Source organism: Canis aureus, chromosome 27, assembly GCF_053574225.1.
Source record: "Canis aureus isolate CA01 chromosome 27, VMU_Caureus_v.1.0, whole genome shotgun sequence".
Taxonomy (NCBI): domain Eukaryota; kingdom Metazoa; phylum Chordata; class Mammalia; order Carnivora; family Canidae; genus Canis; species Canis aureus.
The window spans coordinates 23,049,833-23,077,713 of record NC_135637.1 but is presented as its reverse complement, the minus strand read 5'-3'; the positions used below and the strand labels follow the sequence as shown (position 1 = coordinate 23,077,713).

Sequence of the window (27,881 nt, the reverse complement as noted above, 5' to 3'; positions counted from 1 at the left end):
TCGGCGACAGGCAGCCCCTCCGAAGTCAGGAGACCGAGCCAGTCTGCCCTTCCTCCTCCTCCTTCCCTCCCCAGCCCAGGCCTCCTGTTTCTGTTATGTTCCAGAACCCATCGTAGCCACCTCGACGCAGCCAGCTCACATCGGGGGGCTCACCTCCCCGAGCCCACACTGACCCATTACTCAGAGAGCACACAGCTCGGGCCAGAAGCAGAACAACAGTCCAAGAGACCATCCCCGTGTTGCACTCACAGCCCGAGCGGGCGCTCAGCCTCCGGGAGCCAGTGCCTCCAACAGGGCAGGTGGCTCCCCGGCCGGCCCCAAAGGGAAAGTAAGAGCCCGGTTTTCCAGGCCCTGGGGGATGGACGCCCGGGGCTCTGGTGGGTCAGGGGCTGGGAACCGGCTGCGCTTCCTCCCGCAGCCGCTTCTAGAAGCACGACCCAGAGGGCCCGCCCGAGCCACCGGCCTGTGCCGCAGCTGCTGTGGGCCTCGCACTAGCGCCCGGCCCCTCCCGGCCCCATCGCGGGGCCCCTGAAACGTCCCCATTCAAACAGACGCCCGGTGACCCGCGGCCACAGAAAACACCTCCTGGGGCCAGGGATCAAGTCAGCACCGCAGGAAACGCCAGCCTTTGTCCCGACGGCGTCCCCTCCCCCAGCGCACATGCTCCTTGCAGCACCAAGCCAGCACCCAGGCCGAGCCTGGGGGACCTGGGGGCGGACACGGGGACCCCCGGCAGGAATCGCTGGCAGTGCAGGGGAACCCTGACCCCCGAACACGTGTCGGCTAACATTCCAGCCGCAGGGTATCCTGACCCCCAGTGTATTTTTAAAAATGACCAGCCGACGGCTGGGGCCCGGCAGGCCAGGGGGACCCTTAGAAGAGTCCGCTCGCCCCAGCATTTTGCTCTAAGATCCTTCCACGAAAGACCCGTGCTTTGTGAGTGACCCGTTCGGGCGATCGGAGGCCGCGCAGCCGGAGAGACCCCGACACCCGCCGCCGCCCCAGCCCCCAAAAGCACATTCTGGAAAATTATGCCCAGTGGCTCGCAGGGTGCCCATCGTAAAACCTGGTCCCACGGTACCTTTCTCCGCACGAGGCCACGGGTCACGGGAACCACCCCGGCCCGAGAGATCTCCCCGGCTGGCAGCGCAGAGACCCCACCAAGCCCGGACGGCAGGGGCGAAGGAGAAATGTCAGGAACACCCCCACCCACATCCCCTTCCCTGCCTGCTCCTCCCCGTCCTCCCCACACCCTCCCTCTGCGCCAATGTGATGGCAGCAGCTGAGCCGACAAGTCATTTCTAAAATTAGCCGGTGAGCCCCAGGTCTGGCCAGGAGACGGCCGCCCGGGGTGGCCGTTGACCAGGCATCGGACGGCATGGACATATTTGGTGGCGCGGAGCAGGGGAGGGGACAGCACATTCTCCCCGTCATCCCTGCCCCCGGGCGGGCCGCACGCTCCCGCCTCTGCCTCACCCAGATAACCGGAGGCCGGGATCGGGGGAGGAGGGGAGCCCCGCTCTGCATTCCGCCTGGACGCTTGGAAAAAAATAGCTGGAGCCAGTTCTGGTGCCTCTCGGTAAACAATCAATGCACGAAAACACGCGTCACCCGCCAGACACCACCTGAGGGCTTTGCTGAGCTCATTTACTATTCCCGACAGCCCCGCACGAGGCAGGGGTTTCCCCACTCTCGCTTGACAGATGGGGAGACTGAGGCACGGAGAGGTCCGCCAACTTGCCCAAAGCGGTGGAAAGGCAGGATTCAAACCCAGGGAGCACAGTCTTAAATGCGGCATCAACAGGATGCTGTAAAGTAGAAAAAGTACAGTGTCCACTGCCCAGGGGGAGAAAAGTAAGGGCGCCCACAGGTTAAGCTCAAGTCCGCACAGCTAGCCGGGGGCTCCAATCCAGATCTTTCTTTCTTTCTTTTTTTAATCCAGATCTTCCTGATCCCAAAGCCCACGACCATTCCATTCAAACTCACATGCTGCTTCTCTTTCAAAACATTTTAACCAGTAGTCCATGCTGTTCTATCCCTGTGTCTGATGGGGCGATGTATTCTCAAGGTATGTACTTCCTTCTGGGTGGAAAGAGAAAGAAAGATGAAAAAGAAAGAAGAAGAAAGAAAGAAAGAAAGAAAGAAAGAAAGAAAGAAAGAAAGAAAGAAAGAAAGAAAGAAAGAAAGGAAGGAAGGAAGGAAGGAAGGAAGGAAGGAAGGAAGGAAGGAAGGAAGGAAGGAAGGGAGACCCAGCATTTTATAAAATTCATAAAGTTTATAAAATTCAGCATTTTATTTTAAAGATTTTATTTATTTTTTTAAAAGATTTTATTTATTCATGAAAGACACAGAGAGAGAGAGAGAGAGAGAGAGAGAGGCAGAGACACAGGCAGAGGGAGAAGCAGGCTCCATGCAGGGAGCCCGATGTGGGACTCAATCCCCGGTCTCCAGGATCACGCCCTGGGCTGCAGGCAGCGCTAAACCGCCGAGCCACCCGGGCTGCCCAAAATTCAGCATTTTATGGAAATTGTTTTCTTTGGACTATGAGACGTGAACCCACCCCCTGGGGCTAAAACTAGCTGGTGCTCTTCTGTCCTATTCAATCTTCCGTATCCTTTCATGGCCGTGAGTCCTACGTGCTGGGGTGGACCTGCAGAAATGACTCCAGGCCTGGCCGGGGGTCTCCGCCAGCCTCAATCTGCAGTGACCGTTAGGTTGACGTGAAGGGCACCGGGTCCCAAGGGCACCTGGCATGTCTGCTTCATTCCCCTGGTAACCGTGGTGCTCAAAGTATTGCTCTGCCCACGCTATGACCTAGGGCAGCCCTGGTAAGCAGTGTTTTGTCACCGGGCTGAGCATTTGCCTCCAGGTCTCCAGGCTTTGTTCCCCAGGTGGCAGGACAGGACAAGAAAGTGAAGGCACTCTTACCAAGGCCCCTGCAAAACTGGCCGCTTCTGGGCCTTCTGGAGTAGGGACAGTCCAAGCGGCTGTAGGTCCTCTGGGACCCAGACCAGGAACCGAGAGCCTGCCCTGGGGCTGTCAGTTGCCCCTCCCGAGACCAGCCTCGTCTGCAGCTGGTCAGTTCTGCATCCACAAAATGACCAAGGGGTGGATTGTGATATTTTATTTTTTAATGATTTTATTTCTGTGTGTGTGTGTGTGTGTGTGTGTGTGTATGCACTGGTGGGGGGGGTGGGCAGAGGCAGGGGGAGAAGCAGACTCCCCGCTGAGCAGGGAGCCCAACACAGGGCTCCATCCCAGGACCCTGAGATCGTGACCTGAGCCCAAGGCAGACACTTAACCAACCGAGCCACCCAGGTGCCCCTCGGTTGTGATATTTTATTGGGACGACTGACTTAAGCCTCCTGGTCATCCTTCTTTTTTGAGTAGGACCCTTGTTGGGGGCCCATCTCTTTTGTTGCTGGGAATCCCACATTCTATTCATCATCTCCATACAGCCTGAGAGTCGGGGGGCCCAGGCACCCCATCTCACTGCAGGCCAGGTGACTGCTTCTGCTTGGCTCCTGGTGGCCGAATGCCATCACCCAGGCCCTGGCCTCTCTTCTTTTGGGCTCCTATCATCCCTACTATTCTCAGAGAACCGTGTGTGTGTGTGTGTGTGTGTGTGTGTGTGCTGATAAACTGGAGAAAAGTCCTGTGCATCTGAGTGTTGTGGGGCAATCATGAGAATCCCCCCCACATGACTACCGTGGGGCCTGTGTTGTGTGTCACAGTCCCCAGGGGGTGAAGGGGAACTGACTCTGTGTCTGTGTCTCTTTAAGTGGCTGGTACACAGTAAGTGCTCCATAAATGTATATGGAATAAATAACCAAATGTATGGAAACTGGACCAGAGCAGGTGTCCCAGCACCCAGTCCCACATCCTGCATTCTCTCGACGTCTGTCTGTCCATCCATCTCTCACCAGTCTGTGGTCTCCAGCTCATCCCGGTCACCCAGGACCAGGCCAGGCACCGAGCAGATGCTCGTGGAATCTCTGGTGGACACAGTAGCTGGTGAACAGAAGACGACAGCCCGGAGTGTAGAGGTGGGAGGGATCTCCGTAGAGGGACCCCCGAAGCCCACCCCGTGCCCAGGGTCTGGAGGTGTCGTGTCTACAGAGTTCTGGGTGTCAGGAAGGGCACAGGCTTTGGAGCTGGGCCCCATCCTGATCTTGAAGAAGTGGCTTCACCTCGCTGGGCCTCCGGGTTCCTGTCTATAAAATGGGGATCCTGATGCCACTGACTGTCCCCGTCCCTCGAGGCCCACGGTAGGTGCTCAGTGTTTGTTGAATGACTGAATGACCAAACATAGATCTGTGCAGGCCTTGCCTAGCGCGGCACCTGGTGCCGTCTCTCGGGACGGCCTTGCGGTGTCCTCGGGCCCTGCGGCGGGCTTTGCGGCCTTGCCCAGGACAGGCCCCAGGCGTGCCCACTTCTCTATACTCTTTAATCCCTTCCTCCACCGCCTACCTCAGGAACTGTAGCATCTCAGCCCCCACCTCACGCTCGCCATGCTCAGAGGAGCCGGGCTCGTGGTGCCCTTGCCAGGGCGACAATCCTGCAGCCCAGGCGAGCGGCCCCGGATGCGTACATCCTCCCACGACTGGCCCCAAGGCCCATTCTCCTGGCGACAAGCCCCGCTCCGGCCCATCCCTGTTGGCTGCTGGTGCTGGGCTGTGACTCCCTCCCCTCCCTCATCGCCTTCCCGGCGGGGTGGGGTGGGACGTCACCCTAGCTGCAGGCCTGGTGGCCAGGAGTGTGGAGGCGCAGCCCCCGATGGGACCCTGGGGTGCCACTGCACCCGCCTCAGGCCAGTGGGACTGGGGGACGCTGTGTCATCGTAGGAAGGAGTAGAACACGGCTGCCGCCTTGGAGGGGTCAGAGGAAGCTGGAGATCTGAGATTTGCAAGGGCTTCTGCTCGGGTGTCCCCCTCCCGTGTGACAAGGTCTCACTCTTTCCCAAGCAGGGTGTGCCTTGGTAAAGCAGACAGACCTGCCCGGAGCTTAACCACCTTCAGTGCCCATCTGATCTGATGACTCAGCCCTGGGTCTGGTCCCCGTTTTCTTTCCCTCCCACTCGGGATGTGGCCCTCTTTGCAAGCCACCAACGAGGCCCTGACTCACACTGCTTTCTGCTGGCAACTGATTCCTCTGTGCTTCTTACGATCTTTCCCCAAAGTATTCATTAGGCTTAGCGATAGCCACCCAGTCCCACCGTCCAGGGTTCACTCTCTCCCACTTTTCTCAAACGCTTTGCTGCCCTAAAAAAACAAGTAGACGGAAGCATGCTCAAAATGCATATGTTTATTCAGGAACAGCAGAAGGATTGCAGTTCAGGCCAAACAAACAGTCTCGGGTTGCAGGTGGGGTGGGGGTGGGGTCCAGGGCTTGGGGTAGGTTGTATTTATGGGCAGGAATGTAAAGAAGGGGCTGTTCTGTGAGGGTCTGTTAAAATCAATGACAAACAGACACCAGCTCTGAAAACTCCCCAGACAGACGACACCAATCCAGCCACACAGAGGTCCACTCAGCCTGCTTCGGGAGACCAACAGGACCTGCGTCACCTCCGGTTCACACCTCTGGCAAAGCGTCCCAAGGTGGAAGAGGGGACAACCTCTGACCAACGTCTCATCAGCCAAGGAAAATCCAACACTATTGGTCTTCTGTAAATCAGGCATTTATGGAAAATCAGTCTCTCAGCCTTAAACTTTTATCTTTCCTGGGAGCATGTGCACGAGGCTCCTTTTCTGTGTTCCAGCTCTTAGATTGCAATTTTTTTCCCAGCTCGATAGGATACAGCAGCCAGTGCATCCCTTCCCACTGGGGTGCCACCCCCACTCACACCTGTTGCAAATTTGAACACTGGAAGGGCCCCTCTCTTTAAACTAGGGGCTTTCTATGTCCCACCTACTACCACCGATTCCCATCTGTGACCATGGCCAACCGGGCAGTGGGTGATGCAGCCCCCACACCCCACTTCAGCTCCTGTTTTCTCCTACCACACCCGGGATGAACACTGCAGACTGGTTTCCTGGGGGAAGTGGACTCTGAGAATTTAATGAACAGAAGTTCATTAAGGAGTTCTCTTGGGGGATCCCTGGGTGGCGCAGCGGTTTGGCGCCTGCCTTTGGCCCAGGGCGCGATCCTGGAGACCCGGGATCGAATCCCACGTCGGGCTCCCGGTGCATGGAGCCTGCTTCTCCCTCTGCCTGTGTCTCTGCCTCTCTCTCTCTCTGTGACTATCATAAATAAATAAATTAATTAAAAATATATATCTGCAAATTAAAAAAAAAAAAGGAGTTCTCTTGGTATCTACACCTATGGAAGGATGGAGAAATTGGCATTGGACAGAGGGAAATGTCTAGCTGTACGACGGCCCCCAGTAGCCTCAGGAAACCTCACTGTGACCTGTTGTGTTCCCAAATTGGGACCAAGATGGCCGGGCCTTTGTACTTCTGTGTCAACCAGTCACTGGATGTGGGCACCCTGGGAAGGGCGTGGTGCTCTCTGTAGCTAAGGCCTCCCTGAAGGGGAGATGGCTGAGGGCCGCCTGAGCACAGATAAGAAGTCCTCCACTGAAGGAGGATCCAGACAGCACGTGACACTGTCCACCACAGACTCCCTGGCCAAGGTCATCCATGCCAAGATAGAGGGACTCGTGACCAAATCCAGCACCAGTGCTGCTACCCCTGGACACAACGCTCCCACGCTCACCCCTGCGGTCACTGGCCAAAGCCGTGGGCAAAGTCGATGCTGAGATGAGGGGGAAGTTCACTGGCATGGTGTTTCATGTCCCCACCCCACTGCATCTCTTGGATCTGGCCCGCTGTCTAGAAAAATCTGTCCAATACATTGACATAAAGAAAGAAATGAAGAGGTGTCAGAAGAAGCCCTGGGCCACATGAAGAACCCGTCCCCTTCTTGCATTTTTTTTCCCTAAGATTTATTTATTTGAGAGAGACAGAGAGAGACAGAGGAGAGCGTGTGCACGCGAAGGGGGTAAGGAGTAGAGGGAGAGGGAAAGAATCTCAAGCAGACTCCATGCTCAGTGCGGGGTCCCACGTAGGGCTCAATCCCAGAACCCTGAGATCACGGCCTGAGCTGAAATCAAGAGCCAGACGCTTAACCAAACGAGCCAGCCAAGTGTTTCGCCTCCCGCCGCCCCCTGGAATTTTAACACCAACACCTGCTCCTCCACCTTCAGGGCTGGCATTACCTTCAATACCACTTTGTCAAGCTCATTTCCTGGCAGCACAATGAGTCTGGCCACAACAAACACATGGCAGGGCTCATGGTCCACACAACCGCCCAGGAGTTAAGGGCTCTGGCCACTAACCCCGGCAACAACCTCTCACCTTTGTGGATTCCGTGCCCCAACTCTGACCACAACACACTGAGAATGTCCCATCATTAGCACCAGGGGTCCTCAACTGGTGGCAGTTTTGTTCCCCGCAAGGCATGTGTGGCAACGTCTGGAGGTATTTTGGGTTGTCAAGACTGGCTAGTAGGGGGTATGCACTGGCATCCAGCAAGTAGAGGCTGAGAAGGCTGCTCAACATCCTACAGGGCACAGGATGGCCCCGCTGGCGCCCCAGACATGCTGGGCCGAGAAACACTCTTCTAGACGGTTCCCATCCCAGGTGCCTGAGGAAGGGGAAGGCCTTGGGCTCCTGTCTTCTTGTCCACGTCACGTACATAGGGCCAGAAATGGGAAGGAAGGGCTGGGGAGGAAGGCTGGGAGGGTGAGGTTTAGAGAACCGGGTAGCAGTTATCTGTGAGGCAACGTGGGAGCAACCATGGGACACGGCAGGCACTTCCTTTTTGCTCCCAAGTCCTGCTTAAGCCCCTCACATTTACCTTTAGTTGGAAACCTGGAGATTTTGGCTGGAATGGTCCTTCGGGCTCATCTAACTCAACTTTCACAATTCAGAGGCAAGAAAACGGCAGAGCAAACAAGTTGCCCCAGAGGCCGGCTGGGCGGGGTGCCCAGGGTTGACCCCTTTCCAGGCCCCGAGAGGGGACAGGCCTCCAGTGGCTCTGGGGACTGGCTCTCAGTGAGGTGGCGCATCCGACCAAAGGCTCCACTGCGCCGCCACCCTCTGCCCATGGAGCTGACCACCCACCCCACAGTCGGCCTCCCGTCAACTACTCGGGGAAATGGTTTTCCAGCTGGCAGACGCTAGTACATTCCAGGGAAACCAAAGAGCTACATGAGTCAATCCTGCCTGCCTTCTTTCCTGAGCCAGGGGGACACAGAAGGTGCTTCCAGCTCAAGGACAGGAAATACCCAGCCTACCCTAGACCCGACGACGGTCCCCAAGCAGGCAGGTCTGCGCAGGCGGCAGGGATCCTGGGGTCACCACCTCCTTGGGTTTCTGGTTTAAACTGACACGCACCGCAGGGTCTCTCAGCTGGTCTCAGAGAGCAGGGATGGAGAGCGAGGGGTTTGCACTTCCCTGAGGGAGTCCAAGGGCACCCTGGGAGCATGCTGGGGGGGGGGGGCCCGGTGTAGCCTAGGCTAACTGGGGAGGAGATGGACACCCCCCACCCCAGGAGCTGTCACCGGCTCTTTCCCTACAATATGTCTTGCAGGAGGCACAGGCAGTTGGGCCTCCAAGCCCCCGAAACCGTGAGGTGGGCTGTGCTCTGACAATCCACAAAATCCGAAGGAATGCAGGCTGGCTCTCCCTTCCTCTTTATAAAATCAGTCTCTGCATGGATTGTCCTAAAAACTGGGATTCTTTAAAAGGAGTCACTTCCTGATATCTCAGCAGCTTGATAAAGTGCAGGTTTTCATTGGAGGGGGTGGGGGTGGGGAGGACAGCACACCCAAGTAGGTATCTTTGTACAGAGCCTTTTTATTGAGATTTTATAGAAGCAATTTATCAACAGAAGAAACCAGCCTAGCTGCTCCAAAATAGCCGTGAAAGACGGTGATACCAAATGACAGTACGTGCCCCGCACAGGGTGGGTGACCGCAGGCGCGGAACGGCGTCTCCCGAAGGATAGGACTTCCAACGTGCACTAGTTAAGTGTGTACTAGGAGAGGGCTAGAAACTTCCACTGGCACAATCAATGCAAAGAGACACCAAGACAAATGATCATTTTATAGGTACAACATCTAGATTGACAATACCTAATTCACCGGCTTCACCTCGTAGGGCAACGCGCAAGAGAACACGGATTTCTTCCTTAAAGGGTGTGACAGGTTGCCAAGAATATAGTGAATATGTTGCCACATTGATGGCTACCCAGCGAGGAAGACAAGGTGGAGAGAAATGTCAACACGTGAGGAGGAACCCCCTCTCCCAGAGACCGGTCATCCATCCTAGCTCACAGAAATCTTTGAGGGTCCGTCCACTCAAGAATAGGACCTCTGGCCAAGATTTAATCACATACGAAGGCATTAGCCTTTAGGACCCCATTTTCCAAACCATTTTGAGACAGCAAGGGGTGGGGGTGGTTACGTTCAAATGCGCTCCTCCTGGAAGGGGTGTTTTTAATCACGGCTGGCCACTTGTAACAAGTGCTGAGGACCGACCTCCCGTTTAGTACTTGATAAATCAGGTGCAAAGTCGAATCTCCTGGCGATGGCAGGACGGATTCCAGGGATTTGGCACAATCAGAGTAGGAAATGATGCTCTGCAGGCGGTTCTGGGCTCCAGAACGATGCAGAAGGGCCATCTATCTACCTGCCCCGCTGGCTTAGACGATGCTGTGGCTTTAACATTGACATCAAGAGGGAATCTCGCCGAAATGTGTTTGAGATTCTTTGATAATGCAGCCAGTCTAGAAGCAAGCATTTGGGGGTGCCTGTCAACAAGCAGGAGGCCTTCTGAAGAGGTAGATGAAAGCAGTATTTCTCGGCAAGGTGGCTGTCAGATGTTGCCCAGAAAGCGCATACGTCTCAGCACAGACCAGAGGGTGAGCTTTTGTTGCAAACAGTCCATGGCAGTGAGGGGGGATGTTCGCCCCACAATAATGCTGTGCGCATCATTTCCACTTTATGAAACACAGAAAGGGCTGCCGTCTCCTTAAATAACAAACTATACAAATAAAAAGGAGCAGAAAGAAGAAATGTTTCTGATGACAACAAATGTAAGGATTCAATAAATAATATAAAATGCTTTTGTGCTAAAATAGAACTCTGTTTTTTAATATATGTCGTTTAGCAATCTTTATGTTACTCAGAAAAAGCCAAATCTACTGTAATTAGTTAAAACATAGAAAAATACAATTTTACAATAGAACTTAAAAAAATGGCCAGTGTTTAGCTTATAAACCACATATAATATATACATCCTGGGATATAATCAACTGAGACATGGGGAATTAAATTTCAAGTCCTTTTGTAATTATGAGTGCATGGTTAGAAATAGTTCTCCATTCCCTACCCTTACATGAAAGACGTTTTTATATTAGGACGAAATTAAATACGGAAGCAGAGTTACCAGTTTTCAGAGATGGTTTTGAGATTGTGGTGTATAGGAGAGTTTACTATAAGAATGGGAGTTGCTGAAACTTTAAAACACAATTTTTGTTTCTGCAGGTTTTTGATGAAATGCATATACTGTTAACTCATTTTCTGTACGGAGTGCGTGTGTATGTTTAAATACAGGTAATTTAACATTTGGGGTGCTACATTTACCGATCAGCGCCCCCCGGCCGCGTCAGTGAGTGGCTGGGCATTGGGCAAGGTGGGGAAGGCATCCTTGTCCCTCGGCTATAAAAAAGCAGGTCTATTGGTCTTTGACGCTGAAAGAAATCTAACATTACGACTTGAGGAAATGGTATCATTTCAGAGTTCGGTTTTCATTAATTCACCAAGAAAATAAAAACCTCTTTGAAATGTGGCCTGGGTAAAAAGAAAAAATTGATATTCATATGAATTTATAAGTAATTGATTAATTCAGACATCTGGAGTCAACCTTTCATGGGAGGGAAAATCATGGTAGATCTTTAGGAAGAAATGTTTTCAAAATTTAAACTGCTAAAGCTCACTCTACAAGTGGGCATGGCTCAAAGAGCAAGCAATGTGCTGTTATTCTGGGGGTCTTCTTGCGGCTCCAGTGGACGAGCGATGAGGTCTGCGACTGGCCTCAGGGCCCCTGGCCCCAGATCCTGTGCCTGGCCCTCCCAGTGGCTGCGAGGCACACACAGACAGGTGTTAGCTCTGGGTGCTGGGTGCCTTCCTGGAGGGTGCTGGAGGGTGTGCAGAGCCCTGATGGAAAGGCGATGGCCTATCCATAAGTTCAGCAACTCTAATTGAAAATAAAGTGACTATATCTCACGGTAATTACTATTCAACTCCCATTGTCAGGAGGAAAAGAATTAGCCAACTTTATTTCCTTGGTGCTTGGTGTACAGGGGATGACTTTTTCACCTGCAAGTTAATGCTTTCCTTCCTTCGCCCCATTTCTACCACTGTTCTTGGCTGGCTGGCACTCGCTCACCCATCCGTACAGCCCATGACTCCCAGACACCACCTGCCACAGACTCCGGTGAAGCCCACCTCCTCTCTGGGCACAAACGAGTTGGTCCTCAGGGGTGGGGAGGAGGTAAGTCATCAGCCATCTCTGAATGACCCAGAAACACTTCCCTGAAAAAAATTACTGAGGGAAAAAAAAAAATCTATGTATGACTAAGTCCTACAAAGGAAGTCTTCTCTTACATCAGCACATTTCAAAGTACATTTTACAGCTTTACATTATGTGAAAAAGGTCCGACTCTGAGAATTTGTTTCTCTTCTTAATATGAAAAACCATTGAAAAGTCAAACACTGTATTGAACTGGCCCAACTACAAATTCCAAGTGAAATTTTTTAAATCATCAGAGAAAAACCACACTTTGATCTTTTTCATGGAGTTAAAACTCACTGTCAATTGGTAAAGGATATTTTATAATGGCCAGTAAGGGCCTTAAAACAATTGTTTCTAGTATCCATATGGCATATTTCAAATCACACATCAGGCTAGATCTTGTGGTTGCATGTTGTGGTGGTGGTGGCCTTTCTTGGGCAGGATGTTTGCTTTCCTTCACCTCTGGCCCTACTTTTTCCACACAAATTTTGAAACTGTAATGTGTGCAGATTGGCCAATCAGAGGCATGAGTGGGGAGACATTTGCATTAGCGGCGAAGCAGCTAATTTCTAGAAGTTTTGCTGAAAAATCATACTTACATGATAGTAGAGGGAAAAACCATGACTCCCAATGCCATGAAGGGACAAATGCACCAGAGAGAATATTTTAACTTAAAAAAATAACCTTGGAGTCACTAAAGTTTTTAATTTCTTCCATCTATGTTGGATAGCAGCTCAAAGCCATCTTAGAGTCTTTAGACTTTGCTTTGTTAATTCCCTTGATTTATGGAATCAAGACATTATAGCTTTACAAAAATAGTATCAAGTTTATCTTCTTTGAATGAGAAAGTGTGTGCTGAATTTTGTCCTTTTTAATGTTCTAAACGTAGGGAGGGTCAAACATCTAAGAATGATGTAATGCTCTTAAAACTCTCTGAAATAGCCAAGTATACCAAGATCTCTACACCAGTGGCCTTCGCTGGCCATGCAGGCACAACGTGCTGGCACAGAAGGGTCCCAGAAGCACCTTCCGTCTGGCAGCAGAGACGCTGGCCCTGTCAGAATGGCTGCGGGGACAAGTGTAGGCAGAAGCCTGGGCACACAAGACGCCAACACTGGAAATTAGGTTTGAGGCAAAAGTGCTCTCAGGATATTTCCCAATTTATGTTTCCTTTCTAAAAGACAGATCAACCTCATGTTCCACTCCAGAGCAAAAATGCTCTTTCAAAGAGCTACAGGTTGGCCTGGCTAATGTCCTAGGTGTGAAATGGCAGACGCTAAGCCCGGATCCTGAAGGAATCTGTGCCCTTCTTGACAGGACAGCCTCAAATGTCCCGCAGAAGCTTGGGACACAGCAATTTCTAACCTGCAAATGCTGAGCGATGGGAGCTGGCAGTGGAGGGGGTGACAGCAGTGACAAATGTCATTAACCACGGCCGCAAGGTGCTTGCCCTTTATGAGGAACAGCTATTTTTCTGTTGCTAGTGGTTTTTTGGTTTTGGTTTTTTAAAAAGCAGAATGTGAACACTGTTCTTCCCTTTTAAACCAGGGGGATGCATGTAAAGAGTGCATCTGTCCTCCTCTACTGGAAATAGCAGAGTAGAACCGTGGATGTTAATTTAAACCTCAACTAGCAGTTGAGATGGAGAGTCGACCTCCAGATTTCTTTTCCAAAGCGACTCTTATGAAATATAAAAACTTTCAGTAATTATCTTCCAAACTCTCAAAATATAATTTCATTAAGAAGTCCTCACTTTCTCAAAGAACACAGTGCACAGAGATTTGGAGCCACTAAAAATATCGAGGGCAGTATGCAGATAATTATGATGTTAAGTTGTTTATATTGTTAGTAGTTGACTTAGAAACATATAACAAGATTGCACTAAGAATAAGACAAATATGTGGACTTTAAAAATTATTGTTATTGTTTCTAGTCTGATGACAGAGAGACTTCACTGGGAAACACACTGGTTCTTACAGCCCGGCATTTATTGGGGGCGAGAAAAGGGCGCAGAACGCATTGTGGGAGAACAGACTGTGAAGAGGAGAGAAGATGCCCCAGGGATCAGGCGACCGGCCTTCCCGTTCCACTGCTGTCACGCTGTGGGACGACCCACCCGGGGCCAAGGACCACTCACTAAGGACCGGTGGAGGATAACATGAAAGTCAACATACACGGTTAACTCATTTCAACACATTCATTCTTCAGCATTCTTTTGTCAATAAAATTCATTTTAAATTATACTACAACGTGAAACAGAGCAATTCTTTCCTTCCTTTATGCATCCATTATGGATATGTGTCCCAAGGGCAGGCAGAAGGAACCAGAACGACTGTATCCTAAAACTGCTTATTGTCAGGGCCCAGGACAGACTCACCCCCAAGTGTCTGTGCACACCCAGACATGTGAAAGTGCAATTTGTTTATTTGACGATTTCTGAAAATCACTGTTGCCATGAAAGTTAAAACCCCACTGCCTGTCCTTTGGAATCCCTGTAAAGCCTTCCAACGACCCACTGCTGAACGCCTTCGGTGACGGATGACTCCCCACCTCTGCTCCCTGTCAGAGGCGGGCAGGTACCTGGATGCTGCCGCTCACACAGTGGGGGCCCACGTGCAACTGTCTCAGAGAGTATCTTCAGCTCACAGGCCAGGGCCTTAGGAAGTCGATGCTGAAGCGCATGGCTGACCTCTTATCTGGTGGTGTTGGAGTGGACACGTGCGAGCCCCATAGGTGCCACAGGGCAGTGCTCGGGCTGTCCAGCCTCAATGCCATCAGGGGCTGCACTCCCACTTGGCAAGTCTAAGATAGGTTTGATATCAGACATACAAACTGAAGTGATAAGCAGGGATCATTTCAAGTTTGGAGGTTCATGTCCACCCAAACAGGTGGGGAACAAAGGGAAAGAACTTTTGTTTGTTTCTTCAGTAGTTTCAAGCGGAGACAGATGTGATGCGCAGGAGGCACTGGAGGCTGAGAGGCCAGTCCTGGACCCTGAGCACAGTCACAGCTCCTATTAGGAGCACCTCGGTGTCCTGGGTCCTCCCCACCGTGGAAGGGCCCCAGGAACAAGTGGACAGAACCTCTGACCCTCAGACTTCTCCAAAAGGCTCCATGTCAAGGGCTGAAAGGCCCAATCTCCCCAGCACCCTCCTGTCCCGGGTGTCAGAGGCCGTTGCTGCTCCTGTGACAGAGAGGAGGCTTGGACAGCTCCACCACGCTGGACCGAGACTTGTTGAGGAACTTGGGCGCACGGCGCAGCAGCCGCTGGGCCTCCGTAAAGGTCTCAGTCAGCTCCTTCTTCCACTGCACGAGCTCAGGGTCACTCTACACGGACACACAGAGGGACAAGTGGCAATGGGCATGACTGGCTCACCTCTGGCAAGGAGCACACCACCCAGATCTCTGGCCCACGGCGCCAACACTGGAAATTAGGTTTGAGGCAAAAGTGCTCAACTTCTGAGCACTGTGGGCCATGTGGGGGCTTCCTCCAGGGCCCCCTGCAGGGAGCAGGACAGCTGGCAAGCCCCGCGGGGATCCCTCGCCCCCACCCTGAGAGGCACTACCTGTGATCCATTCAGAGATTGCCTCTGATTTCTGATCCCTAAAACAACTCAAGTCTATACGGTAATGTCTAAGGAGAAATTCTGACTAGTGAACAAGCACCTTCACATGTACAATGTAGTGGTGAAGCTACTGACACACATTCTGGGTATCTCCAACTCATTTCTCTCTCTAAATATGCTCTTGTGCACACACACACACACACACACACACACACACCCATACACACCCATATACCCCCCAAACTGCCTCCATCTAATTGTACACATGCACCCTACAACCACCCACACAGGCACTTGTGCATACACATACCGCACACACCTCAACACTCTCCCCACCTACATGCATACACATGTACCCTACAACCACCCACATATATACATGTGTGCATATACACACCCATGCATACCCACACCCCACACACACCCCCAAGACTCCCTCCACTTCCATGTACACTCACACACCCTACACTGACCCACCTCTATACACAGTACCCTACAACCACCTACATGCACTTACGTGCACACATACCCCATGTATACCCCCCACATGTACACACTCCCCCATGCACACGCACTCACACCCACTACAATGCACCCCCCCTGCAACCCACACCCCCACATGTACACACACACACCCATGCACACCCACCCACACCTACTACACACGCACCCTCCATGCACACCCCCCACATGCACACACACACACACACACACGTCCCCCCTATACACACCCACATCCTACACTCTCTGCCCTCACACACCACAGTACCCCAAAGGAATTAAATTTGGGTACAATAGAACTTTGGAGAGAGGAAGATGGCATTTTCCCTGAGAGAAGTCACTGGTATCTTGTGTCTCTTTAAACATCCAAGCCTCAAACACCAACATACTGAAAGATAGGAATTGGGAGACGAGCTAACAAACAGGCCCATGCCACACACCAGACAGAGCTTCCAGACAGGGCTCAGATTATTCCACATACTTCCTCTCGTGCCATTTTCTGCCATTCACTTCTGTAAGTGACCCATAATCTGCTGAGCACCTTGTACCCTGGGGCTTCCCTGCTAAGTCATAAAGCAGGGATTCAAGCTCTCCATACCTGGGGGGCCATCCCCACTGGGTAGGCATACAGTTGCTCTAACTTTTACTTGGGGGAAGATTTTTTTAAAAACTGAAAAACTCACCTCACATTGTAAGACAAATTGCTTCCCTCCTTTTATCCTCAACAAAATACACTTTTTGTCTTTAATCTGAGTTTCCTCCACAGACAGAATTTGTTCCATCGTCAGTAAATTTTGCTAGTCATAAAAATAAAAAAATAAGTTATTTCACATTATTTCCTTTCTTTTTTTTTTTTTTTTTTTTATGATAGTCACAGAGAGAGAGAGAGAGAGAGGCAGAGATACAGGCAGAGGGAGAAGCAGGCTCCATGCACCGGGAGCCCGACGTGGGATTCGATCCTGGGTCTCCAGGATCATGCCCTGGGCCAAAGGCAGGCGCCAAACCGCTGCGCCACCCAGGGATCCCCATTATTTCCTTTCTTAAGTTAAACTAATAAATAATACAGAAAACTATCAGCTTGGAAAAAGTAAAAAGAAAAAATCAGCCTTTTCCTTTCTTTGATGATATTCTAGAAGTGAGAGGGAATGGCTACGAAGGGACATGCACAAAATTCAAATTATGGCATCTCGAAGGAAATGGCAAAGAACGGAATGTCTCTGTACAACAACAGCACAGCTGTTCCCTTGGCAACAGAACTGATATCTGAATGGCTGTGACTTGCATGTGTCCTTTCTGTGTTGCACACTCGTCTGAATTCTATGGACCAAGTTGTGAGGAAACAAAACAAAGTGCTGTATGACTTATATATGTGAACAGGGTATGGCTAAATTTCTGGCGTGGCAGCTCAGGAAAGGTCTGGCAATGTTGGCTTGTGAGCTAATGATATTTTGAAAAAGATCAACAGGATATTATAAACCCTTAAAAGATGGTCACGCCAGGTCTATAACATGAATGCTTGAGGTGAATGCTATAGTGTCATGAGGACCTTGCCATTTTATGTTTTTTTGATAAATACTCCAGGACTCCTAAATGAAGAACAACACTGTCATAAATGCTCACGTTTTCTGTTTCCTGACTGATACCTACTAATCCATCCATCCATATACACTAGGTAGCTCTCACACAGAACACTGAATGCTGACTGTTCAAACCAAGCTAACCGATCATACCTGATGTCTAAAAAAAAAAGGGAAGATTTCCTAAGTTTTCACATATCCTGAAAAGTGAAGTAATTTCCTTTCAATGTGCACCAGGGTGACTGTCTAGTAGACAGCAGAGTACAGCTGGCCCTGGAAAAACATGCGTTTGAACTGTGTGGGTCCCCTTCTACAGGGACTTTTTTTCCCCATAAAGACAGTACGCTTCCATACAGTTCCATTCTGTAAATGTATTTTCTTTTCTTTGTGATTTTTTTTAATAATACTCTTTTCTCTAGCTTATTCTATGGTAAGAATATAGTATATAAGTCATGTAACATGCAAATTATGTGTTAACGTGCTGCTTATGTTATCAGTCAGCCTTCTGGTCAACAGCAGGCTATCAAGTAGTTAAGGTTTTGGGAGAGTCAAAAGTTACACATGTGAAAAAAAAAAAAAAAGTTACACATGTGTTTTTGACTGTGTGAGGGGCCAAGACCCTTGACCCCCGTGTTATTTAAGGATCAACTGTAAATGTGTAATATGCCCAGGGCCACTTATTATCAGGAAATACATTATATAATAATAATATATATGAATTATAATTTGGGTGCTGAGTTTATACATTTGTAAAATACGATCTATATTATATAATATTATGTATTATATAATACTTACCAGCACCTGAGTTACAACTCAAGAGCCCCCCTCAAAGAAACTTATTAATAGCAATTCACAGCCTAGATGTATTAGTTTGAGAAAGTGACTTCTATGGCACTAATAATGGTGAGAAGTCTTGTTTATCTGAAAGGAATGTGCCGTGCAGTAGCAATCACTCATAATTAAATATCAGCTTTACCAATGGGGATTTATTATTTTTATTTATTTATTTGAGAAAGAAAGAGAGCATGTGGTTGGAGGAAAAAGCAGAGGGGATAGGAGAGGGACAAGCCGACTCTGCAGAGCATGGAGGCCAAAGCGAGGCTCAATTTCAGGAGCCCTGAGATCATGACCTGAGCCAAAACCAAGACTCAGATGCTTAACCAACTGAGCCACCCAAGGTGCCTCTTTACCAATGAGGATTTAAAAACACATTCTAAAGTCAGAAAAAACAAGATTAGAGCTTACTACTTTCTACATTTCTCACCACCCAACAACTGACAGGCAATATTCTGACAAATCCAAGACTTGACTGTGTTTTGACATTTGGAACCACCATCGCCCTGCTTCCTTGGCCCCAGATGACCAGCCATTCCCTCCCCAAGAACAGAAGCATACCTTTTTCTTGGTTTGCTACCTCTAGATAAGCCCCCCGCTCCTCACACAGTAGACGCTTAATAAATGCCGCCTGTCTTGTGTAAAGGACCTGAGGGGGGAGAGGTATCTTCCTGCCTATGGTATGGAAGTCACACTTTTCCAACAAAGCAGAGACCAAAGAAGTGTGGCTTGGCAACCTCACCTCTGTGCCCAGAGTCATGGCTTACATCACTTAGTTGATTTGAGCCTGACGAGGGGAGGTCACATGAGGGAAGACTGAGCACAGGTGGACCTACAACCACCTAGCCATATTGTAATGTCAGATCTTCTCTGAGCTCTGGATTGAAGCATCTCTGTCTGACTCCAAAGTCCTGGATTTTTTTCCCCCTCTTTTGATCTCCTTGACTTTCTCTGGACTTCTTCAAACCTGTTTTGACCTCACATCCTATTCTGAGAATGTTACAGAATCCTTCCTTGGCTCTACGTTTAAAAGTTGAAGTTTGGATACCAAAATCTCATATGCACAAGTTAAAATAGATACCCACAGCTTAGCGGGATACTTTAGAGGCCATGCCTGCAATCTGAAAGAGCCATGTGACATCGAGTATGCTGGAAGTCCATGCTGGTAAGGCCATTTTCAACTTACCCGGGACTCTCCCTCTCCTCTCCATTCAAGTCTGTTTGGAAAGAGGTAAAAATACCGACGCTGCCACTGAGTCAGAAATGGGTTCCCTAGCTTCAGCATGTACCCGTGCATGATACAGTCCTTTCCCAGAGCGTAATCTGAGGAATATAATATAACCACGAATTAAGTGGGCTCGGACACAGGTTGTCTACATTATTCTCTGGAACAAACAAGAAAGAATTACACACTCTTTGGAATCATCAAGTTTTTATGAACAGAACACGTCATGCAAACCACTATTTCTGTTTTGAGACACAGGTGACCTGGGGATCGGAAGAGGTCTCTTCGGCTCTGCTAACATACTGAATGGCTGTTTCTCAACATTCTGATACATTTGTGATGGTCCCTTAACACACATAGAGAGCAGAGCTTTGTTCCCAAACTATTTTTTCAGTATGTGTAATAACAGGAATTGGAGAGTAGAGAGAAATCTCGTTCAAACAATGCTCAATGTATCCGTGTCTTTATGTGGGACTGGGGTTCTCCTCTCAATCCTATAAATAATAGTAAGGGGCTTATCAAGCAGCCAAGGTAACACAAGGCTCAAAACTGTTTATTCCTTCAGTTATAGTTATGCCTCAAATACATGGTTAGGTAGATAGACCGAGCTAATTTGCACTCATGTTGAGTCCTGATCATATTGTTAAAGTGAAGTGCTATCTCTCCTTTTTCTCTTTTTAAAGGTAATTTGAAGTGGCTGGCTTTGTTTTCTTTAAAGGCTTTGGATATCATGCTAAAATCATTCATTCACTCCTTCCCTCATTCAGCTATTAAGGGAATGTCTATTGCTGGACATGTTCTGGGCACTCTGGATTCATCAGTGCTATATGACCAGAGACAGAACTCCTGCCCTCAGAAAGCTAACGTTCTATTAGGAGACCCAGACGATAAATAGATCAGCAATACCTACACTGTGCCACATACAGGAGGGCAAAGAACCAAGGAGAGGGGGGACGAGGTGATCAGGTAGGCTCCTTGGAGTTGTCATTTTAATGGGAAAGTGTTTGCATGGCTAAAGAATATGGAAGACAGATGCCTTGCAGGTTTGCTTCAGAGACCTAAGCTTAGGCTATACTGTTCTATAAGATGACTCCTGAGATCTTCAACCAACATCCACAGATGCCCAAATCAATCACTTGTATATGAAGATAAATTCATTAATTTGCTAGGTGCTCTAATTGAGGCGCTAATTAAAAGGATAACCTCAACAAGGTCATTAAGGTATACCTATTTTTTTCTGGGTCCAATTTGTCAAGATTCTAGTGACATCATGGCCCTCCCCAGAGTAAATTACTACTGAGGTAATTTCCCATAAAATTTGCTATGGTCAACAGTCCGGAGTGATATCAATGGACGTGCTCTCTAAGGAACAGCTTAGAAATGAAGCTCCTCTCCCTGCTGAGTGGAGGTGAGCACAATTATGGGGCCGTGCCGCTCCCTTGGGGTACTCAGGCAGCTTTTATATAAGGAAGAATCCATTTGAGCTCAGGCACACGTTTCTGAGCAGGTGAAAAATGCTACCAGGAACTGATCAACATGACCAATGAGCCTGCATCAAACTGCCCCCATTCAAGCAACTTATTAACATAATGAATTTGTTTCTGGACAGTCTCTCTTATTATATAACGCTAACCTCAAAAAGTCTTTGCCTAGAAGTAAAGCAAATGACATCATGGTCATTAACCACAATACATTTAAATATCCCAGATTCATAAAATCTTACAAAAATTGAGAGCGACAACATCTGGTGAATCAAGCATGGCGGACTAGTTTAATACTTGATGTTATGTACTCCGCTTTGGAAATCCCAACAGGGCACTCAAATATCGTAAATAAAAATGCAGCTTCGCAATTCTTTAATGCTGGTTGTAAAATAAATGTAATTATATTGATTTATAGCTCTTGACAAGGGACATGCATGCTGAGTCCCTCCCCAAAGCCATTTATGACATGCTTCGCTGGTCCCAGTGAAAAATGAAAATGCAGGCCCCCTTTCAAAAATGATTAAGAACATCAAGACAGTAACAGCAGAGCGTTCAAGCCAGTGCAGTATCCCAGGAGGTGGCCCAGGTCACACGTCCACGAAGCCAGGCCTACTCCTGGCACTGTAATATTCAGTCCTCACTGGCCAAAAAACTCTAAATGCTCCATGATCGGAGGACACACTGACATGTTACTGCTGACCACCTTCATTTATATGTTGACTGAGGACTTTGAAATATTACACTGAGCTTTTCTAAGCCACACAAAACTATTTATGGTGTTCCCCCTGCCACCCCTGGAAAGTACTTTATGACCCATATACTTTCTCAGCTTTGCAAGAATTTTTAAAAAATTCATCGCACTGAAAATATTTTGAGACATGCTGGCTATTTTACCTTCTTCGTGTCCAAGTTGCTTATTTTTAGCTCTCTTTCTGGCCTCGATTTTATCCGTGTCTGCATTTACGGCTTCATAAACTGTTTCTGCTACTTCCTGCTGCCAGCGCTCGGAGATCACCAAGGGGAAATTCTTGTAGAGATCTTGGTCGCAATCAAGAAGCTTATTATTTTAAGAGATCAAGATAGTTATGATTTAACATACTTAGCAAGGCCACAGATTCAGAAGTATCCTAACTGTACATGGGAAGATCACCGGACCACAGTACAAAATCCTTTAGAGACAGCTCATTAGTTGTTTTAAGTGTCTGTTAATGATATTAAGCAACCCAGACCCACCATTGTTCTCACTGTTCTTACCTTCAGCCCCGGGGCTGCTAAGATTCAGCCGTTCCCTTACACCATCTTCATTACATTTTTGCCAAAGAAAAACTAATATGTACAGGGTTTTATTTAAAGTACGAAAAGATCCAACAACAAAACAGAATCTCAATGATGGCGAGGTAATTCTATTTGCAAAAGTAGGAAGTTACAGTGCTGTAGTTTTAGAAACAATTAAAAGGGAAAAGGTTGGTGGGAGGGGGTGGTTTCTAAACACCCTCAATTCATCTGAAAAGTGAGATGAGCAGAGGGGAGAGGAAGCTGAATTTTCCATTCATTCCACAAACCTTCCAACTTTTCACAAACCTACTGTAACAACTCCATCAAGTAAGTGTGTAAGCATGGAGCTCGGGAGGCATGTGGAGTTCACTGGGAGTTAAGGCAACTTTGCCTTTAAGAGGCACTGGAATAAAAATTACACTTAATGATAGCATTTTTCCTCCAAACTATTACTCAAAAGTCTTCATTCTTCCCCCTGAGCTTAGAGGCCACACTCCGAAAATAAGCAAAGAAAATGATTTTATGCCTCTGAGCTACAGTTCCATGGCAGAAAGGTTAGTGATCTGACTGAAAGAAAGGAACACATTTGTCAATCAAAAGCACAGATCTCTTTATAAACTTGATTTACTTGCTACTTTGCCTGAGAAAGAAGTACTGGATAGATTATCGTTAATAGGCAAGTTATTTACAAGAAAAAGAGCTTGAAGAGGCACTTGCCCCCAAGACTTTAGCAAATCAATGAAACACAGAGGGTTCCCCAGCTGCCCTTAGGGTCCTCTTACAAGCATATGTTGATTTTAGGGTCCTTTGGTTCACAGAACCTTCCTTTCCTTTTCCATTTCCAGGCTGAGGCCAGAGCTGAAATCCTCAGTGGCTCAGAGCATGAATGCTGGAGGCGTGTGCCCACTCACAAGAGAGAGAGAGAGAGAGAGACAGACAGAGAGAGAGAGAGAGAGAGAGAGAGAGAGATGAGGTGCTAGTGCACCAGGGTGGAGGGATACCCTGTGATCAGGGCCACAGGAACGGATTCTGAAAGCGTCTGCCAAAAGTAAAAACACACTCCTTTCCAAAGTAGTTGCTCAGAAAGGGCCAAGTCTGCTTTGTATACAAACTTCTGCTTCCTAGAATTTCAGGGAGCCTTGACTTTCAGGACTCAGCATAAATTGTTAAAAATGAATAAAGCAAAGAAGAAAATGTATACTTATCTTGTTTCTGTTCCTGTTTTTTAAAGAAGAGTATATTATTGGCTGCTTTTTTAAAGATAAAGAATTGGTTTCTTAAGACCCAGACCCTCTAACTGGACCAGGCTGTCCCAGGCTCATTTCCGGCTGGATCCCTGGCCACACGCCCCTTCTCATTCTGAGCACACTCATCCTTAGCTCTTGGTCACAGAGAATGGAAACCACAATGACGGAACCTCCTAACTGAAGCATGGACTACAGGCCAGGAGGCTTAAGGAGGCTCTCTCCTCTACCTCAGAGAAATCGGCCTCACAACCCATCACAGGTGACAGAACCAAGGCGTGGGAGGTGACCTGAATGGCCCAAAGTCACTCAGCTAATGAGAGCAGATCTGAGCTCAGTCTGTCCAACTCCAGAGCCCTGATTATGGTCTACAAAATTTAAAGTTTGAGAATCTCTTTATAATCTCAAAAATATCTGTGGGCTCCACATCACAGTTGTTTTATCTAACACCCTTCCGTGGATGGTAGTACATCTGATGACAACTCTACTGTGAAAACAGTAATCCTTTTATCTGACTTTGTAAATGACCTTTCTCCACCGCATGGCTGTACAGTGGTACTCACATGCTGGACCCGTGCTGTCCGTCTAGGCTGCAGACCAGGTCTGGTGGTGATGCACATATCTGGGCCCTGGGCATGCTGCCGTCCCCCCAACGGTGGGAGCCACTGCCCCAGACCACACCTCCACTTCCCCTTGGCCTAAGCTCTTCTTCCTGGGAAGCTGGTCCTGGGGGTACCCCAATTGACCCTTCCTCCCTGATGCTGCCTGTTCCAGCCAGCTGCCACTCCTCGTGTCCTGATGCACCTGGCCTCCCTCCTCCCCTGCCGCGTGCCTACCACTTCTGTCCCCATGCCCTGTTGGTTCCAGTCCTTCGTGTCCCTAGCTACAGCTCCTCATAGGTGTGTGTGCTTAGAGTGCTGCAGTCTTCTGGAGGGGGAGCTGCTTGTAGGAAAAATGAGGGGGGTTCACACAACCAGGGTATAAGGAGGCAGCTAAGAAGGGAGGGGAGGTCCTGGGGGATGCTGAGAAGGTGGGGGCAGACGTGAGCCTGACATGTAGTGATACACTCTGACTTAGCAGCCTGAGGAGGATGATTTTCCCTCATGACTCACCGTCTGTAATTATGCCTTGTCTACTGGGACACATAATGATATGAACAAAAGTTTGAAAAATGCAGAGGATTATGCAAAAAAAACACAGTGATTATTTTACTTTTGATTGACAAATGCAAAATGACTCACGCTGTTTGCTCTTTCCTTCCTAACAGAGAGATCTGAATACTTAAAAGGATTAAGATGGCTGGCTCTTTGGCACAAGGCAAAGTGTGTCTGCTATCACACGGTTGTTTTTCTCTGCTTTATATACGTTTGCATTCTATTTCATTTTTATTTTATTTTATTTTTTTAAGATTTTATTTATTTATTCATGAGAGACACACACAGAGAGAGAGAGAGAGAGAGAGAGGGGAAGAGACACAGGCAGAGGGAGAAGCAGGCTCCATGCAGGGAGCCTGATGAGGGACCTGATCCCAAGTCTCCAGGATCACACCCTGGGCTGAAGGCAGGCGCTAAACCGCTGAGCCACCCAGGCTGCCCTGCGTTCTATTTCAATCGCAAATATATCCAAATCCATAAGAAACTGACCACTTACCAGTTTATCAAACATAAAATGATTAGTCCACATAGTTTCATAGTTTCTAATTTAGGTCCTTGACTTCTACCTGCTTCAAATATGTTAGGTGTTCAGTGGTGAGTGACATTCCACAAGCAGGCCAATGCTAAGACAATCATTCAGTTTGACTGAGTAAAAAATCTCCCCACCCTCCAAAACACCCTATGTACCTTGATGCCCTTGGTATCCTCTTCATCAAATGAGCCAATGTCAAAGGCGTCAGCAGCATTGACTTCTCCTCGGGGAGGAATCAAAGGTGGAGGGTACTAGAAGATCCAAAGAAGCCTGGTTCAGTTATTGGATCACCTCACCGCTTGTGCCAGCCTACCACTCTATAGCAAGAGCACTGTGCAAGACACTGATGTGTTGCACTCTGTGAGCACTCCAGTCGAGCTGGTACACGGCACAATACATATTTCACAGACAAGCTTGTGCATGGAACAGCCCTAAAAGAAGACCCTATATTTTAGAGAAAGTTAAGGGGCAAAAAGAAAGATTCACATCCAAAGTCTTAAAGCATTATTGAATATGATGAAGTCTCCAGACTGCACATCCTGCCAGCTCAACTTTAGGAAGACACCACCTCTCAGACAACACAGCACCACAACTACCTGTGGGAGCCTTAAAGTGCAGGGAGGGCAGGAGGGGTGCTCTACACTCCTAAGTGTCCAAAGGCCGACACCAATGGAGCTGCAGATCGCTCTCTCAGTCCCATCAGGCGGGACTAATACAGCTTCATTCCTTGACAGTTGGAGATCATGCAAAAATGAACCCACAGCTGATCGTGTTTTTAAAGACTTTAGTTTGGGGGTGTTTTCCTGTACCAATGGGAATATAAAAATATCCTAAAATAAAGGATTCTGTTGATATCCAGTCATATTGATCCTTAAGTTGTGGGGTGTGGGCTTGGAAGTGTATGTAGATTTGTGACACATGCTTCTTGTATATTTTTATAAAGGTCTATATGAAAATACACTCTGACTGAGATAGGAAGTCAAAAAAGTGAGCGAAAGCTAAAAACATCTCAGTTATATGGACATTTATTAGATAACAACTCCACTTCAGTATTTATTAATGTATACTGCAGGTAGTTTGAAGCTGTTAACTAGGGAAACCGACCTCAGCCTGGAGGGAGTCAGTGGTAAGGCACCCCTAGAAGGCAGCACACTGTGGTCAAGAGCGCCCCGGGGGCGGGGCTCGAGGCTCCGGGGGATGGACCCAGGAAGTGGGGACCCAGGCCACCCAGTGCCCCCAGAGTACCTTCTGTAAGTAGACATGCTGCCAGTCGATTCCTTTGAAAAAGATGTGTTCCTTTACTTCTTGTGCCCTGTGGAAGAGGCACAAAGGTGGTAAGGGTGCATTTGCAAACCTAAGAAATATTTTCCAAAAGCTGTCTCCTGGTAAAAACACAGAGGAATGACCATTTTCAGTTCTTTAAGTAAACAAGTAAAATATGCTTCTTTCTTTTCTTTTTTTTTTTTTTTTAATATGCTTCTTTCAAAGCAACACAGGAAACACTGGATGTCTTGAAATACTGTATGCAGAAGCTAGGACTATTATTCCATATGGTAATTTATCAGGGATGTGTATTCCAGTTTGAGAGAACCAGGGAGTTGTCACAGATATATAGACACATAGAATTCTGTCGCCATGAGAACAAATTCAAGCAAGAATTAGAGACCTCCACATCGAGGAGATTTACAGCAAATGTCGATGAGGCATGTTAGATCAAACAATAGGCATATGAAGCCCCAAATGTGAATTTAGAAGCAAACTAGAAATCTAGGAACACAGTGCATGGCAAACCTCCTTATTAATTGAAGAAAAAGTTTTCCCAAAGATCACCCTTAAAGTTCAATTTATGCAGAAGAGAAGGGCCTGTATATACCATGAAGAAAGCCTGCACAGGGAAAATGCAGTCCCCATGCCTGCCAGAGATTCTCCCACAGGCCTGCCCAGGGTTCCCCCAGCCCTGTCCCCTGCAGTAGAGCCCCAAGGGCTGGTTCTCGGCCCCCTTCCTCGGCTATCACTCTTTGGGTGACCTCACCTTGCCCTGACTAAGTGCCTTGTACCTGCGAACAGCTCCCAGCTCTGTGTCCCAAGTGCCGACCTTGTCCTGCACACCAGGAGACCCACCCACCCAGCACCTACTTGGTATCTCCACTCGATTGGGCAAGAGGTCCATAGAACTCCTGACTTACTCCCACATTTTGTTGTCTAAGGCTGAAGAGCCAGATCACCCCCGATACCCACTCTCTCTACACTCTACAGCCTACCCCATGGCAAGTCCTGGGGCTTCTTCTTACTGCCTCCAATCCTCATGGAGATCCAACCCTGAGTGGGGGCCGCGGGGTCTTCGATCATGAAGGGGATGCTGAATGTCCTGCCACTGCTACCATCATCCAGGTCCCCAACCTGCTCCCTGAATGGCCCTAACTGCCCCCTGCCCCAGCCTGCACTCCAGCCACACAGCCTGCAGCTCCACCTGACCCACGCTGCACTCACATCATTTTTTCAAACCATCTTCCTTCACCCCTGCCCAGGACTCTCCAGAGGCTTCCTTGTACTTACAGTGAAGTCTGGAGACACAGCCTATAGGACCTGCCTAGAGAGCTCACCGCCCCTCTGTCTGGCTCCTGACCTCCCTCTCCTGGCCCTCCAGCCTTCCTGCTCTTCTGCATCATGGAAGCTTGACTGACCCTCAAAGCCCTACCCTCACCAACCCTTCTGCCTGGGGTCCCTTCCTACCCCCCTCCCAAAGCTGGCGGCTCAAGGACAACAATGCTTTATTTATCTCATTCACGCTCTTCTGTCTGAGGTCATCTTTTCATCATTACTTATTTCATCATTTCTATAATATCATTCACTCCTGGCCCCATAACAAGCTCCAAGAAGGCAGGGCTGTGGCTACCTTGTGGACTG

General features: G+C 48.6%; 2 protein-coding genes across 13 annotated transcripts in view; both read right to left on the bottom strand.

Annotated features, from left to right (window-relative positions):
• The window catches only part of MYO18B (myosin XVIIIB), a 255,491-nt gene extending 254,249 nt beyond the window's left edge, over nucleotides 1-1,242 (bottom strand). For all 4 annotated transcript variants that reach the window (XM_077876109.1, XM_077876111.1, XM_077876110.1 and 1 more), the window contains exon 1: nucleotides 1,082-1,242. The gene's annotated coding sequence lies outside the window, so the exon portion shown is untranslated. The remainder of the gene's footprint in view (nucleotides 1-1,081) is intronic.
• A 4,042-nt stretch (nucleotides 1,243-5,284) lies between these two features.
• Nucleotides 5,285-27,881, bottom strand: part of GRK3 (G protein-coupled receptor kinase 3) — a 131,364-nt gene continuing 108,767 nt past the window's right edge. For 4 of the 9 annotated variants that reach the window (XM_077876108.1, XM_077876104.1, XM_077876107.1 and 1 more), the window contains 6 exons: nucleotides 26,220-26,286; nucleotides 25,130-25,225; nucleotides 21,664-21,826; nucleotides 19,247-19,383; nucleotides 16,330-16,443; nucleotides 8,839-14,906 (listed from right to left, as the gene is read on the bottom strand). In XM_077876108.1, coding sequence (XP_077732234.1) covers nucleotides 14,745-14,906; nucleotides 16,330-16,443; nucleotides 19,247-19,383; nucleotides 21,664-21,826; nucleotides 25,130-25,225; nucleotides 26,220-26,286 — 739 coding nt within the window. In that variant the 3' untranslated portion in view covers nucleotides 8,839-14,744. Of the gene's footprint in view, nucleotides 5,664-8,838; nucleotides 14,907-16,329; nucleotides 16,444-19,246; nucleotides 19,384-21,663; nucleotides 21,827-25,129; nucleotides 25,226-26,219; nucleotides 26,287-27,881 lie in introns of those variants that run through there. The other 5 variants (XR_013366705.1, XR_013366704.1, XM_077876103.1 and 2 more) reach the window with 5 other exon arrangements.